The sequence below is a fragment of the Poeciliopsis prolifica genome, unplaced genomic scaffold, assembly GCF_027474105.1.
Source record: "Poeciliopsis prolifica strain line A6 unplaced genomic scaffold, Auburn_PproV2 SCAFFOLD045, whole genome shotgun sequence".
NCBI classification, from domain to species: domain Eukaryota; kingdom Metazoa; phylum Chordata; class Actinopteri; order Cyprinodontiformes; family Poeciliidae; genus Poeciliopsis; species Poeciliopsis prolifica.
This window is the reverse complement of record NW_026562420.1, coordinates 1,272,195-1,290,803: the sequence shown is the minus strand read 5'-3', so window position 1 is coordinate 1,290,803 and position 18,609 is coordinate 1,272,195. Positions and strand designations below refer to the sequence as shown.

The 18,609-nt window shown below is 41.3% G+C and overlaps 1 protein-coding gene across 2 annotated transcripts in view; it reads right to left on the bottom strand.

Moving 5' to 3' along the window:
- Nucleotides 1-3,141: 3,141 nt before the first annotated feature.
- Nucleotides 3,142-18,609, bottom strand: part of LOC129376931 (protein ELFN1-like) — a 112,727-nt gene continuing 97,259 nt past the window's right edge. For both annotated transcript variants that reach the window (XM_055056620.1, XM_055056621.1), the window contains 4 exons: nt 10,851-11,438; nt 10,599-10,752; nt 9,211-9,377; nt 3,142-8,758 (listed from right to left, as the gene is read on the bottom strand). In XM_055056620.1, coding sequence (XP_054912595.1) covers nt 6,703-8,758; nt 9,211-9,377; nt 10,599-10,752; nt 10,851-11,119 — 2,646 coding nt within the window. In that variant the 5' untranslated portion in view covers nt 11,120-11,438 and the 3' untranslated portion in view covers nt 3,142-6,702. The remainder of the gene's footprint in view (nt 8,759-9,210; nt 9,378-10,598; nt 10,753-10,850; nt 11,439-18,609) is intronic.

Here is an 18,609-nt window from a genome sequence, read left to right as displayed (position 1 = left end):
AAACTTTTATATTAAAGTTTATAGATATTTTTTATCTTAACATCTAACTTTCTGTCAACTGCTTCTTTGTGCGACATTTGGAGTACCTGGTTGTGTGTGTAAATAAATATGCTGTACATATACATTCAAATTAAATTAAAAGCTGTCTATGGAAGAGTAAGCCCTGTGGTCTGGAAGAGGCAACTATGTAAAGATTTACTCACGAGTAAGTAAAGTAGTGAGCAAAGAAAGACCTGGATGTGGGTCACAGAAAGAAGCTCTTTAGAAAAGGAGACGGGTTAAGGAAGGCGATTTTATTTGTGCTCTTTTTCATTTTTCAACAAGAAAATAAAGCCTCCGAGAGATCCTGCGGCAGAGCATGTTCTCCCTCTTCAGGATTTCTCTCGCCTTCTCTCTCCTGAGTCGTTCCCAAGAAGAATATAACGCAAGCTTTCACTGAGGTTCCCCCACTGCCCTGCGCGTCAATAACGCGTCAGTCCATATCCACAGCCGAGAAATTGTTGTTTCAAACAGTTTGCAGTTGCACGTCGATGTCCAAAGGTCAGCAGCACTGATCGGGGTCGCCGTTGCCCGGTTGCCTGAACCACCTCCTCCTTCTCATCGGCGTCTCGTCGGCGCACGACAAATCCAAGCTGTTCATAAACACGATGGAAAAAAAAAAAAAAAAAAAAAAAAACCTCTTCAAACAAAAACAGCAGTTTAGTATATTGCTACATTTATACAACCGATACGCGAAGAATGCTCAAGTAAGGCTAAAGATTCAAGCGACTAAAAAAGTACAGCCTGGACCGTATGTAGTAGTTTTTTTTTTTAATATATATTATTATTATTTTATTTTACAAGCAATGTGAAAGTTAGAAACACAAACAGAAAGTCAAATGTTTTAAGGCTGTTTGTTGTCATTCGGTTAAAACCAGAATTTGGGGCTTTTGGCACAGAAGCAACTGCAGCTCAACAGTTTTAAGACTCAGACTGAGAAACCATTTCATCGCTGCTCCTGCATAAAAACAAACAATGAAAAAAACAACAACTTTTGAATCCCATTTCGTTTTTGTGCAGTCCTATAAACGGGGAATTTTATTAACCAATGAATGGAACCAGTGGTGGGCGGAGCTAATTTTTGGTTTAACGCTTTTGCTAACTTTAAAAATCTTTAGTGCATTTAGGACAGAACAAAACAATATGTAAGGCATTGTGGAACATGTGAATTACCATTCCAAAATTGATCTACCTTTTCAGGGCACATATGTGAATATCTTTAGCGTTTAAACTTGCTTTCAACAAATCTATATAGAATCCTTCACATTTCTTCCAATTAGAAAATCTAGAAGTCTTGATTTTTGTTGCAGCTGTTTGCAGGTGAAGATATATTTGCAGCAAATATCATAAATTAACATACATAAACATTCTGTATCGCTAAGTGAAATACTTTCCTTTTCAAATAGAGCAGCCCCGTTTGTTTACGTCATTTTCAAGAAAAGTTTTCCACATCCTTCCAGAATATTCATGCATAACGATGCCATCTATGCTCTGTATGTTGATTCTGTACCCACAATGCATTGCTGTTGTAGAAGTGTAACTTGATATGGTTTAAGTTAACGCTTCAGCTTTTGCTAAACTCTGTGTTGGTTGAACGTTTTACTGTTCGTAGAACCATCGTTTAGCCGCATGGTTTGTAGCTGCTGGTGCCCACCACTGGTTTCAACCAGGAATAATTACTTGAGCATTCTGGCCACATTACAGCAGAGAATATTTTTGCACTGTTTCTAAAACAACAAAAACATGATTGTTCCCCTGTTTTTCAGGGTTAGAGTCATTTTGTACCTCAAACCAGAAAGCATTGCAAAGATGGCCCACTGTGAATGTGTTTTAATTTGAATTTGTACTATATATTACAATCAGTCATGTGAATTCAGGCTTGTTTAATGTGAAATCTGTTCAATGTGATTTCATTTTTGACTCCATCCCTGGTTTAATGTCTTTTAAAACCTTTTATACTGAAGGGATGTAGTTGGGGAATTTTGTTTCAAAGTGGATTCTGTGGAGTTTTGCTCAGTAGTCAGTATCTTATCTGCAGTTAATGTGCTGCGAGAATTGAATGGTAAATGAGTCGGTGCATCCACACCTTACATTACCAGTTGTAATGGAATGTATAAAACAGCACAATTGCACTCTAGAATGACAAATCCCTGTCAGGGAACCTGGTGAGTCTGGGTTTTCTGATTGCACTGTAGATTTAAGGGGCATCAGGGCTTGGTTTGGGTCCTTAAAGTGTAAAAATATCTTAATTCCTTAAGAAGCACGTAGGGAATTAAGTGCTTTATTTGGGTGACGTTGACTCTTTCAACCATGTAAGGACACCTCTTCCAATTCTAACCAGAGCAAGGTCAGATAACAAAAAAAAAATATTGTTTTTTATGCATTTGTGGAAGCTGACACTATGTTATGAACTTCTCTGCCTTCTCATAACAACCAATCAGAGCCAGGAGGCGGGTATTAGCGCTGTCAATCACTATCTCGAGATGGTGCTCAATTCCTCCCTCCCCTCCTTGCTCTCTACTATACTGAGACTGTAGTGCATGCTAAGGCTAGTTAGCATAGCCTCCATTATGGTGGGTAAATGGTTTTTCTGTGACTGTAATTTGTTTCTCTGCCATTAACACATTTAGCAGCGTGCACACAAAGTGACTGACAGCACTAAGACCCTCCTCCTGCCTCTGATTGGCTGTTTATGGTGGGGAGTGGCGAAGATCGGCTCTGCCAACACGAACTGCCCCGTTGTTTTAGTTGTGTGTTGCTGTGGGAGGTTAACAATGACAAGATAGAAAACAATAACCTTTTGAAGGCTATGAGCGCTTTCTGTTGCAAGGTAAGATTGTGGCTACTGACCTCAGCTCCACAGAAGCCCACTTCCAAACACTCTGAACCGTATCGCTTAATCGTGCAGATAATTTAGATGCAGAGAGCATCCCCTCTTCTTACCACATTTAATCAAAATTTAACGTTTTTACAAAAAAAAAAAAAAAAAAAAAATATATATATATATATATATATATATATATATATATATATATATATATATATATATATATATATATATATATATATATATAAAAACAAAACCTTGCTCTAATAAAAAACTCTTCCATCTGTAACTTAATTTGAACAATGGCAATAATTTCTCAGTAGTATCCCGTTCTGAACCTCGTTCAGTCGTTCGTAAACGGAGCCGGTTAGATTTTTGCTTGTACGCTTTAATCCAGCTACAGAAGAGAAATAGCATCTCAAAGAATACATTCTTCTGCTTGTTTCTATGAGCATGAGGGTGTGCGCTGATGATGTTTTTTACTGTTACGTGTGATGTTGGACTGAGTCCTGGTTAGAAGAACCTAAGAGTCAATTATCTACCACAGTACTTTGGTCATAAAAATGATTTTGAGGGTGGCGGGGATTCAGCGAGCCAATGACGGTGGATCATTTTGTGCAAATTGTTGTTCACTTTAGCCATGTGAAGCAGGAGAGGTCTGTATTTAGCGGTAGGCTATTCGAGATAAGTTTTAAATACCTGTGATTTCTCAAGTTTGGCACTATGGCACCACAGTGGAACCAGAAGAGTCCAAAATAAAAATACAAAATAATAATAATAATAAAAACTCGAGATTCAAATGAAAAGTTTATAAAGCACAGTGGAGCTACAGTGTGTCGGGAAAGAAGCGGAGAGGTTTGGGTCTTTCAATCGCGGTCGTTTTCTGATTTTGAACAGTGCAGTTTGGGAATCTGAAGACATTCATTAGAGGATTCAAATTTTCCGAGTTCGGGTTCAAAATCAGAAACGCACCGGTGCGGGTGAGCGGGCGGGTCAGCTAAGTTTGGGACTTAGTTTCTGAAAAGTCTGAAGGGATTTCAAAGCCATGTTGTAGAAACAAAACAGTCACTTTTGTTGCAAATATAGAACTTTTCTCTCTGCTGTACAGCGTTCTCTTTTCAGGATGACAAAGAGCACATGTAGTAGAAGTTCACCAACAGAAAAGGCTGGCTTGTGTTTTTATTTTTTTGTTTTGTTTTTTTTGGCTCAGAGGACAGAGCATGTTCCTCTAAGGTAGAAAAGGAGGACACGAACGTCTCTTCTGTCGTGTTGGTTTGTTTTTAAGCACTCCTCGGCTCCGAGTTTCAAAACAGTCCAAAAACACGGTTACACAACATCGCCATGCCGTATTCAAATGATAAAATATTGATGCTGAGGATCGAAGGGATAATATGAAGACTAGTAATGAGAATAAGAATAATGAATAATAACAACATATTATAATATATTCTTTTACCCTATTTTTTTTGATTCCTCTATATAAAAACAGTGGTGAGAAGAAGTTAATACACAGTAGGGCTCTACTACCCCATCGGCTGATTTGGCACATTATACTCACTCTCTCATAAGAGCTACCTACTCAGCTTCAGCACATTGAAATATTACTGCTGATTGGCCACCCATCCAGAACCATGTCATCTGATGTTTTGAATCTCCCAAACTCTGGCTGGACTGCAGCTGTGGTCACGTGTTTGCATGCGCCTGTCATCGTCGTCGTCGTCGTAACAATTTGTGAGATTCACTTTTCAAGGGTGGAATTTGTGAGATTTTCAAGGGTGGAATGATGACGTGACTTACAGCTGCAGTGGTTTCACTGGGACGGTGTGACCTGTGAGGAGGTCAGTCCCACATTTCTGTATTGAAAATCTAATTTTTGAACATTATTTTCAGTCTTTCCAAGCGGTGTCATTTTGTCCAGGCCTGTTTCATTGTTTGCTGTTTTGTTTTTTTGTTTTTTTAAGCGATTCTGTTGAACCAGATTTTAAAAGCCATGTCTTATTTTCATTGGTCAGATTTGAGTAATTTATCAGATAAATTTCTTTTGTCAGCTTCAGGTTATTCCAGTAACCATTTGAGGTTTTTTCTGTCTTTAGCAGGGAGTTACCAACAATTTAGTCCAGGTGTGAAAATAGACTTTTCAGTAATATTTTAGTTAATGACTGTCCATTGATTTTGATCTTTTGATAAACAATGCTAGTTTCTGAACTGCTGTGGATTTTATTAGTTCAAGCGGCCACCAGTCTGCTAAGGTCAGGTTGAGAGACCCAAACTGTCCTTAGACGAGATGAAAACAGCTTCCATGTTCAGGAACAAACACAAAACCACCAAAAAACAAGCCTGACAAATAAGTCCATTCAGTTTATAAGGACTTATATCTGTTTTCAGTGCAGAAAATAGTGGTTGTCTAAAATAGGCTTAGAAATAATAGAGTCCTATTTGTATGTAAGGCATCATATTTTAAAATACTTCCTTCTACATTCTTCTTCTTATTAATGACTCTTGTTTCTCACTTTTGCCAGTTTACTGTTTTCAGCTCCTAAAAGGTCCGAAGAATGATCTTTTATGTACACTGATGTTCATATGTTTTACCTTTTCTTAGAAAAATATGAAGTTATTTCTGACAAAAACCCAAAATTGAAATCTTAAACTTTTGACATATCACATTGGAAATAAACAAGAGCAAAATGGAGAATGTGCTAAACGCTTTTCTGCAATGGTGAAAAGATTTTGAAATTTTTAACTTTTCTTTGGCTTTTCACTCTGTTATGCCGCCGTTTTAGTCGTATCGATTTTGTGTTTCTCATATTGTTATAACCGTTCTCAGCTTTACGACGCGGATGAGCCGGCCTCTCTTGAAATTAGTTTCTCAGCAGCCCTTCAATGACAAATTGCTTGTGCAGATGACAAAAAGCTGAAGCTATGATGTCACGCTGACAGTAGGGATGTTTTGAAAAGTTAAGTAGAGCATTTCAAACATAAAAATACTGTAGCATCTGTCAACCATGGCAGAGGCAGTGCTGTGCCATTGAGCTCTTTTTTTTTTTTTGCTATTCAGTAGCAATAACTGCTAGATCACACAAGGCGGGTGGTATGATAAATGAGGAAGACATCCTCAAAATGTTTCAGCTTTTCCCCAGATTGACACTAAAATGGTTGAAAAACAGAGTAAAAATAAAGTGACCGGCTGCCAATTAAATTTGGCTATAAATGTCTGATTACTTGTGTAATCATTCCACCCTGAAAAAGAAAAGACCAAATGAGTAATTAGAAGCCTGGGGTTATTTTTTTATGAGCGTATGAAAACCTCTGAATAACATTTTGAATGGTTGTTTGGCTTTAGGAGAGTAATAATTGTGGCTCTGTTGGGTTTGAGTCTGTTGGGAGGATCCAAAGCATCACTGGGTTGTTCAAAATGGGTTTTCCTACCACATTTAGGGTTTTTCTACTCTTAATGTTGATTCTACATTTCTTCTTTCAAAACTTACAAATAGCTACATAAGTTTGAGCTATAATTTCCATTACATTACAAAAAAGTGTCTCAGTCTCAATAATTTATTCATGTTTTTGTTCAGGATAATAAGTATATTAGCTTGGTCCTCATCCGTTTCAGGAGGAAAAGGCTTAGTTTGTGTAAAATGTGTGCATGTGAGTTTTGTGTCTCGCCGTGTGTGTGCGTGTGTAAACATGTATGTGCAAAGTGATTTTTTGTAAATCCCATAAGCTGTTTGTGTATATTTACAAGTCTTTGATGAAAATATCCACATATTTGTATCAGTGTGTTATGGATGCAGGGTGTTACACTGAGTTCAAGGTGTTTGGCAACTTCACATATGGGATCAAGCTTTCTGCTGGGCAGATACACCCTTCCAGTAGTCAAGTATGTCATGAAGATCTTCATCCTTGGCAAACTGAACCTTCCGTCTCAGTGCATGCCCAGCTGCCACATATCCTTCGTCCTCTAAGGATGCCTGCCGATGCCTTTTACGGTGCATTTTGAACCTCTCCCAAAGCCCTAGGGTTGGGGTGCATAGGAGCCCTTCCTCCTCTTCGTCTTCCTCAGGACTGGAGCAGTAGCTGAGGTTGTGGTATTGGGGTGAGAGTGGGTAATTTTGTGACAGCTGGGAGTAGGCTAACTCCCGCTGCTTTGCTTGCCTGCTGAGAGTGATGGGATCCAACACAGAAGGCTTGCGACCTCCTGGGTGGTGGTGAAGCTCCTGAAAGACTTGCGGATGATGCTGAAGTTCCTGGAGATGCTGTTGCGATCCTGGGTAGGAGTGGCGGTGTTCGTTGTACTGACGGATCCTCTGGGCCTCGGCCCGTAGGATGGCTGCAGCTGGGTTGACGGTGCGGATGGCGTCTCCTCCCCTTTCCCCGGGTGAGGCTCTTTCGATGTAGCGGGACTCTGACGAGTGGTACCCTCCTTCGGAGCGGAAGGAGCGAGGGCTCCGGGCGGAGCCAGGAGAAGAGGAGGTGCTTGGCCGTTTGGTTGTCGGAGGAGCTTCCATGCTGTGATGTCGTTGTAAAGATGGATGATAACTCCTCGACCGTTCTTCTCTTCCTCCTCTTCCACCCTTGTAGACCGGTGAGAGAAACTCGCCTCCTCTCTCTCCTTGTTCGGACAGAAGTACCAGTTGTGGCTCCTCCGTCGAAACAGCTCCTCCACCCGCTGTGGGGGACTTTATTCCCTGCTGAAAGGATGTGGACTCAGATTTGAGAGCATCTATGCAGTTGTTAATGATCTGGTTAACTTTGTCAACTTCTTTAGCAATGGTGGAGATCTCAGCTACTGAGCCCTGGGAGTTGGCTTGTGGTGACATCTCCCTTTCTCTCTCTCGCTCTCGTTCCTTTTCGATGCCAGAGCCTCTGACCTCCATGTAGTTCAGCTTGGCAGACTTGTGTCCTGGAGTCTCTATCACCTCCTGAAGCTTGTACGGATCAATCTCGCCTCCCTGGGGAAGGTAGGGCATTCTGGACAGGCTTTCGCCCACAGCAAGCTTTTGTGAGACAGATCCTCCACTCCCTCCCTCTATGTCCCCTTCCCCGCCGTACTTCAACTCAATCAACGTCCTCTGGATTCTGCTCATCTTTCTCTCCTTCTCCTCCATGATCCTCTTTTTCCTCAGGCAGTGCACGACGAGGCCGAGGAAGAGCAGCATGCCAAACAGACAGCCCAATATAGTCATGATGTAATGCGTGGCGGACGACTGATTGCGAATCCTCTCTGCACCGGCTCTTCGACCGGTAGAGAAGGTCAAACATGTGTGGTTGAACCTCAGGGAGTATCTTGTAGAAGCCACACAGTAAGTGTAGTCCGTATTAGGTGTCAAGTTCTTCAGCTCAATATCCTCACTGTTTTTATTCAGAGTTTTGATTTCAGTAAAGAAGCTGTTATTGTACAGAATCAGTATGTACAATTTCTTAAACAGATAAGGAATCTGAACTGTTATCACTGCACTTGAATGTTCCACTTTTTTTATTGTCATGATAGGCTTGGAGTCTATCAAGTTAGGGCTGTTGCTTATCACTTCTTCGGGAGCCGTCCCGGAGGCACAATCATCCAGTCCGCAGGGCGAGGCGATGTCTGGCAGCTGGGTGGTGGAGTCAAAGATGTAGAAGGGTGTCACGCTGCTGCCATCGTCTGTGCACACCAGATTAAGCACGTGCAGGGCATTGCGCTGGGCTGGCATGCGAGGGTTCTGGCTCAGGAGGTTGTAGCCGGAGAATCCTTGAGGGGAGTCGCACACCATCCGCTCGCTGGTTCTGTTGGGGAAGACGGCAAGCCAGCGCAGGAAGCCCAGCAGCTCACATGAGCAGTTGAAGGGATTGGTGTAGAGTTCACAGGTCGTCAGCTTGGAGAGTCCGGAGAACAAACTGCCATCCAGAACCTGGATCCTGAATTTGGACACAGAGAAAGATAGAGACTTACAGATACACTCATGCAGTTGAACTTGGTTCTGCACATCTCTCCCCAAAGTCTTCTCTCATCTTGTTCTGATGATCATTTACTATTTAATGAATCAAATTTTGTCTCATCTTTTGACCTTTATCAATCGTTATGCCGCTATTCCTGTTCAGGTGAGAACAGAGATTATTAAGTATTGTGTTTATGGTCCTGTGTTGGAAAATAGAACTTGATATTTACGTTTTGTCTGTGAAGCTATCAGGTGAACGATATAGTTTCAATCCAAACTCGTGAAACTATATGAGTGCTTAAATTAAAAATAATAGTAGCCATAAAGCTTCTCTTCCCGCTGCCCCTCCGCTCTGCAATGTACTTTGTTGTGCAGCTGCACCGTTCTTTCTTTCACCAGTTTGTAATACACACACAAAGCTGCACACAGTACCTGTTCATGGAGAGATCTATATTCTCCAAATTGGGACACTCCCAGAAGGTGTTGGTTGTAACAGTCTCGATGAGATTAGCTTGCAAGTAGAGATACTGCAGCTTGCCCAGGCCCCGCAGCATCCCCTCTGTCAGGTTTCTCAATTTGTTAAAGCCCATCTGGAGAACCTGGGGAGACAAAGACAAGTGGGATTATCCTAATCTCTGAAGAGCCCGACAGTGCCAGGCGTTGCTCACTACAAGCTGCAAACATACAGAACTAACAGCTGACGGTTCAGAACAGCTACTTTTTCACATGGTGATCTAAGCCTCTGTGCTGCGAATGAATTTTTGCCCAGATCTGTCTTGTTCGCGTTTTAGCTCCTGGCGCCGCTCCAGCAGCTCGGGTGTATTGCATGGAGACTCATTATTGAAAAGCATAAATGAGTGGATGTTTTCAACATCGTATCGGTTTCCATTTGCATATGTGAAGCGGGAGGGGAGTTTTCATCCTTCATTTGAATGAAGGCAAAGCATCACACGGAAAACGTCATTGATTACTGTGAGAACTCAATCTCACATAAATGTCAAAAAATAAATGCATTTTTCAGAGTCAAAATATTCAGCAAGTCTTTTTATTTCTTTTTATTTCTAGATCACTTATTTTCTGGAATTAGACTTGATTAAACACTTTTTGTGTTTTTCTAGGTTTGTGATTGAACTTATCTAAAAAATGAAAAGTTAGAATTTTTACAACAGTGTTTCATTGTCACCTTATTATTTAGGATCAGCCATTGAAGCTGCAGAATGTAACTTTCATAAAAAAAAATATTATTCACGTACATGTTAAAACTGTCACTATATCATCACAGTATCAAATGAGAAATAATCTGTGAAAAAATGGAGCTCCCCTGTCTCTTCCCTGTGTCGTCTAAAGAAAAGTACCGCTGTTGGTCAGGAACAGCCAATCAGAGCCAGGAGGAGGGTATGAGCAGTGTGAATCACCCTCATGTTCATGCTGCTCAATGTGCTAATGGCAAAGAAACAATTTACGGCTTCAGAAAAACTGTTTATCCTTGGTTATTGGTAGCCACGCTAACTAGTCTCAATTTCCCCACAAATTTTGTTGTGGGGAAGTTTCTCCAAAATAGCAGAGAGCAAAGGAGGAAGGTGTGAGCAGCGCATACACAAACTGATTGGCAGAGGCCATTGCTGACCCTCCCCCTGGCAGAGCCCATTGCTGACCTCTCAGTCTGAAACAACTTGTTCAAATCTCACCGAGTTGGAGCTATTTCACAGAAAAAGGCCGTTTTGGGTCTCTAGATGTTAGAACATGCATTCTCTGGATAAAAGATGGAAACCGTCGTGGGCCTACAGACACGTGTCCACCTGTTCACTATCGCAGCTCACCTGCAGGTTAAACTGTGCCGAGAACGCTCCATCTTCCACATAGCTGATGTCATTCTTGGTGAGGTTCAGGTAGGTGAGGTTTCCGAAGCGACTGAGCGAGGAATAATGCACCGACCTTATCTTGTTCTCATTCAGCCTCAGATCCACGATCGTGCTGTGGATGTAGTAGACATTTAACCAGAACAGAAACTTTAAAAATCAATTACAAAGAAGCTGTTAAGCCTTTGTGGGTGTTGTTTTATCTTTTCATACCTGTTTATGTGGGGGGGGATGGCCTCGTAAGGCGGCTGGTTCATACTGCAGATGGCCAGCCACACAAAGCCTTTCTCCCCTTCGATAAGCCAGCAGTCCGCCGTTACAGCCGGCAGTCGGAGCAGCGACAGCAGAGCGAGCCAGCAGATGAAGGAACCGGTTGTGGATACGATTCCTGCCTTGCCATGTCTCAGCTGTCCTGTTCTCTGGGCCATTTGGGGTGTCATTACAATGTCCAACACAGGAATCTGACCAGAGATCCCTGCCATTTAACATTTATTGTGGCCTTCAATCATTAGAAAACTTTAAATGACTAATGATCATTTAAAGATCTCGGATTATTAAATGACTGATTCGAGTAAGAATGAGCGAATCACTCGGAGATGGCACTTTACTGGCAGTAAGCAAACAGCATCTATCGTCTAGATAAAGTCCACATGTACTATTTCCGGTGGAAATCGGCCAGCTGAGTTTGTCCTGCTGCTGGATGGGTTTTCATGTCTCCTGAGGCCATCTCTTAATCGACCGGTTCCTCTTCTCATTCTTCCTCAGCGCTCGTCGGTCTTCCCTTGGCACCAGAACCCGTCTCTGGTGAGAAGAACAAACAGAGACGAGGGTGTTAGTCGAGGGCCTTTCATCAAGCGGACGCGTATGTCCGTGAGACGCGGCGATCTTAACCCTGTTTCCGACACAATGAGACGAGGAGGGAATTGAGCTGATATATGCAGCCGCAGATGTGCAGCGTTGAGTTCTTACACTCAGAAGACATCGCGAGTACAAATCACACCTGTGTGTTTTTTTTTTCTCTTCTTTTTAGCAGATTCTTTTCCTCCATGAGCCTCGGGGCTACATTATTTGGCCCACATTAATTTATGTGGGCCAAATAAAACACTCTAAGAGAGAGAAACGAAAAAGAAAAGGGAAGCTGATGTATGATGGTGAGGAGAGGGAAAGAGATGAATGCAGCAGCAGGCATGAGAGAAGGAAGCTGGCAAGAAAGAAAAGAAGCAGCATTCCTGTTTGACAAAAGCTAATTCTGGAAAGAAACCAGGATAAAGTATTTTTTGAGTGTTTGAGAAATCTGTTTGGGGGGGAGAGGCAGAGACCAAACAGGAAGTGACATTGAATAGATTAAGGAAGTCCTTGACAAAAGCCCAATCTTTTTACCAATATGCTGACAGCCTATTTGAAGTTTTGAAGTTCCTCTTGCTTTTTGTAGCATTTTCAGTTTTACTTCCCAGGCTTAGTGCAGGAACCACTGCCAGCTTCTCGCACACAGCAGGCGAACTCACAGTGGCGCAAGAAACGGCCTTGCTGTAGACCGAGGGCTGAAGCTTCGGCAAACAAAGCGTGGAGAACACAAATCACCGGGGTGCAGGAACGCTGCAGAGCTGGAAGGGACACGAGGGATGCAGAGACGGCTGATTCCTGCAGGCGCAGAGGAGGGAGCTGGAGTGCAGGCCAGCTGGGGGAAATGTGCACCTGCCCTCCTTTTGTAACATATACACATAACAGCTAACATGATGCACACAGAAAGAAATGTGAGGAGGCTGTCAGCCTTTTTTCCATTTTGCATCGTTCGCTGGGTTCCCCGCCTCGGCATTGGGAGAACGGCTCTGTGGGACATGCCAGCGTTTGAAATCGTGACCAGCTTGCTTCACACTTAAAATTTATGAGGTACAAGATGACTTAGGATGAGAACCTTGATGTGACCTTTCCGTCGCTCTGCTGAAAGAAGGACTGCTGCGATTAAAGTGACGAACCTCATGCCAATGCAGAGGAACCCTTTGAAATTCACACTCCAGATCAAATACATTTTTTAAAATCATAGATATCATATCTATGATAATGAACAAATATTAGGAATTGAGCGTGCAAATTTTTATTTGTCAAAAAAAAAATTGGCTTGTTATAATTGATTTGTAAAATCAACAAATGCCATAGAACCAACAACCAAGAAAACCAAGAACGAACAAAAAAAATGATGTTTTCATGTTCCATATAGTGTGATAAATCCTTACAACACACACACACACACACACACACACACACACACACACACACACACACACACACACACACACACACACACAAGCGTACATACACAACATATTCTTACAGCACATTGCACCTTCTCTTTCTTGCGTATGACTGATGAGGAGCATTTGTAGACATGTTTCCTCCAGGGCAGGTTGTGAGTGAGGCAGAAATATGAGCACATTAATAACAGACACACTCGTATATGTATACACAGACAGCCATGCAAACACAGGCAAAAGAGAAACATCCTGCAGCTCTTCATTTCAGAGTGTAGTGGCACGTCACACATTTAAACAGGTTCTCTCATTACTATTCAGAACCAGAGTAGCAGCAGCAGCAGCAAAAGCAGCAGATTGGCTAAAAGTCATCAAGAACAAAAACGATGACGTATTCGAGGAGGGAAGGCAGATGCACTTGCAGAACAGCAAGACTCTATACATACTGTAATTAACTCATTTACACTTTGAAGAAGCCATAAACAACCAATGAGAGCCAGGAGGCTGTCAGTCAACCTCGTGAACGCGCTGCCCATTCTTCAGACTGGAGAACGGATGAACATTGTGATGAGGTCTCACATTGTGCGACCTCTCACAATGTGAGAGCGAACTCTGTTCCTGAGGTGAACGATCAGGAACAGAAGGAGCTTCTTAAAGAGACAGAAACCTAATTTCAAAGCATCAAACCAGGAAGTCAAATTTCTTTTACGTTTGACATACACATTTGATCAATATATGTATTTGATCAACATAGTTGATTGTGCCACAATGTGCTATGGAATGCACTCGGTCCTTTAAGGGTGCATTCACACCAGCTCTGTTTAGTCTGCTTAAGTTGAACTCTAGTTCGCTTGACTAGAAGGTCCGGTTTGTTTGGGAACGTATGAATGCACAAACACTGATGTGGAGCAAAAAGTGAACTCTGTGAAAAGTGAAAACCTCAGTCTTGGTTCGGTTGAATTGAATGGTTGGAATGCATATGAGAACAGCATGTGGACCAGAGACCACTCCAAAAGCATGAAGTGGACTACAGTAAAGGGGATTCTGGATCAATAGAACTAATGGAAAATGTTTGTGATAATTTTACCAAAGGCAAAAGAAAAATCCTAAAACCACTTAAATCTGACGCTACTCCATTTTCATTTACATTTTGTGAAGAAGGAAGTTGAGCTCAGAGTCGTTTTATGAGGTTTTTATGTTGTTTCCTTCAGTAGTTCATGGTGCAGCGCCACCCATAGGCGAGGGTGGGAAACAGGTTTTTCAATTAATTTGCATCGTTTGACACAACTCAGTGTAAAACACATTGGCTGAAAATGCAGTAAATGTTCACTGTTTGGTCCCTGAACTGAATCTACCAGAGTACCTGGTGTGGAAACAATAAACATCCCCAACTTTTTGTGAATAGTGCATTGTGCATTCTGAGAATCACATATTGAACCATGCCAACAATATACCGGTTCTTGGCAATACACTTCTTTTTTAAAATGTGAATGACTAGAATATATTGAAATACAGCATTACTAAACAAGCATAATAAACCAAGTTCTCCGCAGGATTCAGCATTTTCATGCCTTCTTTCTGTTATCAAATTGTTCACCTAAAACTTCACTGCAGTCATTTTCTTCTTCTCAGCAATGGAAAAAAAAAAAAAAAAAAAAGCCTTGATGTTGATGTGCCAGAAATCAAAAATCACCCAGCACCTTGAAGTGATCAGTGACAGAGTGTTTGTGACGAGCAGAGACGCCATAAAAAGCCCCACAAACACTAAAGGAAGCGACAGGAGCAAATATCTTAATGCTCATCTTTTCAGATCGATTCATCCGCGGCTTCAAGTGTTGCTTCGCTGTCTCAAGCTGTAAGCAAAGAGTCAACAAAGCCATGCATCTGACTATACAAGCTTAACCTTTCAGCCAGGTCATATTTTATTCAAGAAGCGGTCAGGCAGGGAAGCAATGGGTTGTTCTTAATGCTCAGGCTATTTGAGTCTCCCTAGTTTAAATGTAAAGCGAGCTATTCGTACAATTTTAAAAGGAAAATGAAACAGTTTCTCCTTCAGTAGTTTTTTTGTTGTTGTTGTAGAGAAGTAAAAAAAAAAGTCACATACCCCGAGTCCACAGTTAGGAGTTAATTTCCATCACACAACTTTTCCGTCACTTTTCTAAGCTGCTTGAAACACCATGTTTGAAGTCCAGGCTTTTACTCCGTCACCATGAAATGCATTTGCATAATGTACTTAGTGGCGAGGTCTGACACATCTCAAACAAAGTTTTGCCTTGTTTTCCCTCATGAAACAGGAACTCCACCTGAGCCGGGTGGGCACCTCGCGGATGAGCTGAGATCAATTGATCCAGCGATGACATCAGTTTGGATTGGTTTTGGTAACCAAAGCAATAGCATAAAATGCAGTCCTGTGAAATTCATTCTACTCTCAAAAAGTGTTTAATGTTTCCATATATTCCACTTTTCCTATTTTTGTTTTTCTATTTTTACTTTTCCTCCTCAGGTCTTCTGGTTCTGGTTCTGCTCTGCAGCCCCAGGACCAAATGCAGAGAAGCAGCTTTCAGCTTCTATGCGCCACAAATCTGGAACAAATGTCTAGAAAACTGCAAAACAGCTGAAAGACAGATGGTGTGACCTGTGAGGAAGTCAGTCCCACATTTCTGTATTGAAAATCTCATTTTTGAACATTAGATTTTCAATACAGAAAATTAGGTAAAACCCCCCATCTATAGAGAGTGACTTTTGACCCATAATCAATGAGACATTGTTCTTCATGTTTGATGTGTATTGATGATTTTCATGATGGCACTTGACCTGTTGTAATGTCTGTTACTGGTTTTCACAATTGTTGACTATATGATGTGCATATGACGGGTTTTGCTTGTTTTTTTTTTTTTGTTCAATGTAAAGGATTTTGAACTACCATGTCGGTGAAATGTGGTATACAAATAAACTTGATTGCTTAATTTTCAATTCTAACCACATTTATCGATCAATTCAAAATGGAAATATGGAAGGATGGAAACAGTTCAGCCAGTCAACAGCCAAAGAGATCCGTATTTAGCAAATACAGCAAATACAATACAGGGTATTTAAAAGTATGTCACTATCATTAAGAAACAAATAAATTCAGTCTTCTTTTCATGCTAGTTTTTAAATCCTGGCATTCCCTTGATAGAAAATTCATTTTGATGTTTGTTCCTTTAATAATAGATTCACAAATCCTTGTCCACTTTGCTGCTGTTACACCTAAATTTCCCCATTGTGGGATAGTAAAATATATTTTTCTCTATTTATTTAAGTCAGATGCGTTGATAAACTCAACGCAAATGTATGTATTTAGAACAGTCCAGTCAAAGTCTAGATATAAATACAATTGAGACTGTGTCAAAACTTGGCACATAATTTTTTTTAGCTCATTTAAATGGGCTTGAATAGCCTTGTTAGTACAGATTTACTCCCAAAGGTTGGAGTCATAGTTGCACTAAAAGGCGATTCTACAATTCGAAAATAACATATTCTCTTTCTGCTTCACAATTAGGCACTAACTGCCTGTCTCATAAAATCAGAATCAGAGCTCATTGAAGATTGTGACTGCGATGTGGCAAAATGTGAGAAAATTCACAGAGAATGAATACTTTTGTATTGGAAATGTGTCGCAGACGATCCCTGGGCCTCCATGGGAATGTCGTCGCGATGCCACCCATCTCTCATTCATCTAGACTGATTGACTCCTGCAGAAATAAGCCTTCAACATCACTCTGCATCACAAATCCTGAAGGGAAACAACAGCGCACATCTTTCCTTTCCCTCCGACGCCGGCGGCTGTTTAACACCTGAGGGGAAACGGGGGACGGGGAGAGGGCGTTGACGGTAGTAATAAAAAAAGGCGGTGCAGTGTGAGGTTTAAGATGACATGCCCTATAAGAGATATGAACACAGAGAGCATGGCTGACATTTCTACAGTAAAAATAGAGAGCGCGCTCCACTCTGCTCTGTGTTGTAAACGGCCACAACAGGGCAGGAAATGCCATTCTTCAAGCTCCTCTGCTTTTCCTCATCTTGGAAAAATCATCTGTCTCTGTGGGTTTTTTTCACCCCCCTGGCTTTGTGTAGAAGTTAGGCCAGAACAAAAGGCGGATCTGATAGGATCTCCTCAGTCCACCCTGCAGTGCTATACATCAGACTACAGTGAACATGTAAGATAACCCACCGCTTTGGGCGTCGTACACTTCAGGGATGCACAGTGTTGGATCTTTGGTCAATATCCATTGTGCCAATATACTAAAATTCATTTGGCCGATGACCGATGCCAATAACGATATTTTTTTCTTATACCTACTTGTTGAAACTGAATGGCTTTTTCTACTGTGGAATTAAAATACTGCATTATGTTTGTCAATCTAGCCTGCTACCAAATGCAAAAGCTAAGAAGGCTGAAAATGATGGAACTTTTTCAACATGCATTATGTTTAATGTCAAATTTATTCATGACATTTGTTCTCTGTAAGACAGTGACAACACAAACAGTGCAGATTTGACATTGTTTCCAACAATGTTGGCAGCGTATACCTAAATGATAAATATTCACATGGAATCTACATTCCATGGAAAACTTCCCAAAATATCCTCAGACGTCTGCGTCTGCAATAGAAACAGTTTGAACTGAGTCCCATGAGTCTGGATATAACAACTTTACCAAACCAAACGTTGAACCTTGAAGCCGTTTCACAAAATGCAACCTTACATTTCAGGCTAAACGTCTGCATCTTCCTGCTGAATCTAAAACGCAATTTTGTTTGTTTCATTTGAGTCGTTTAGTTGTAGCTGCAGGAGTCTGAAAACCATATTGTCACAGAAATCAAATGCAGGGTTATTTAATTATTCATTATTTTTGTTATTCTTTTTCTAAACCTTATTTCATTATATGTCAGAAACATTTGCAGATATGTTGTTCATATCGTCTTTAGGAATTTAAAAAAAGCTTGTGAAAAGTGTTGAATTTCAGTTATGGCTTGAAAATATTAAAATAATAATTACACCATCACCTGGCACAACATTCCTCCAAAAGCTGCTCCACATTAAGACATGCATACAGATACTCACACAAACGGGTACGATAACTGTGTGTGTGTGTGTGTGTGTGTGTGTGTGTGTGTGTGTGTGTGTGTGTGTGTGTGTGTGTGTGTGTGTGTGTGTGTGTGTGTGTGTGTGTGTGTGTGTGTGTGTGTGTGTGGGTGTACAAGCATTAGGCCAAACAGGGTTTTAGCACACATAATGGGATTTCACACTGTGAAATACACACACGGACACAAACTAATGTTGAAGATAAACATGTCTGAAAGCTATGTGTGATCCAAATATACACACACATAAACACACACACACACCCACACATACGCACGCGCACACACACACACACACACACACACACACACACACACACACACACAGAGATATGTTTTTCTATCTTCACAGGGACTTTGCTTAGCCTTCCATTTATTTTTCTTTCATTTCTACTGCCTGACCCTGACACTTACCTTAACCCCAACCCTCCCCGACTCTGAACCTGACCCTGAATCTGACCCTGAACCTGACCTAAACTCATGTTACACCTGACCAAAAAACATGGGTCAGGTGTAACATGAGTTTATGGGGTGCTGGGCTTTAACATTTGTTGGAAAAATGGGCCTTATAAAGTCAGAAATGCTAAAACACACATA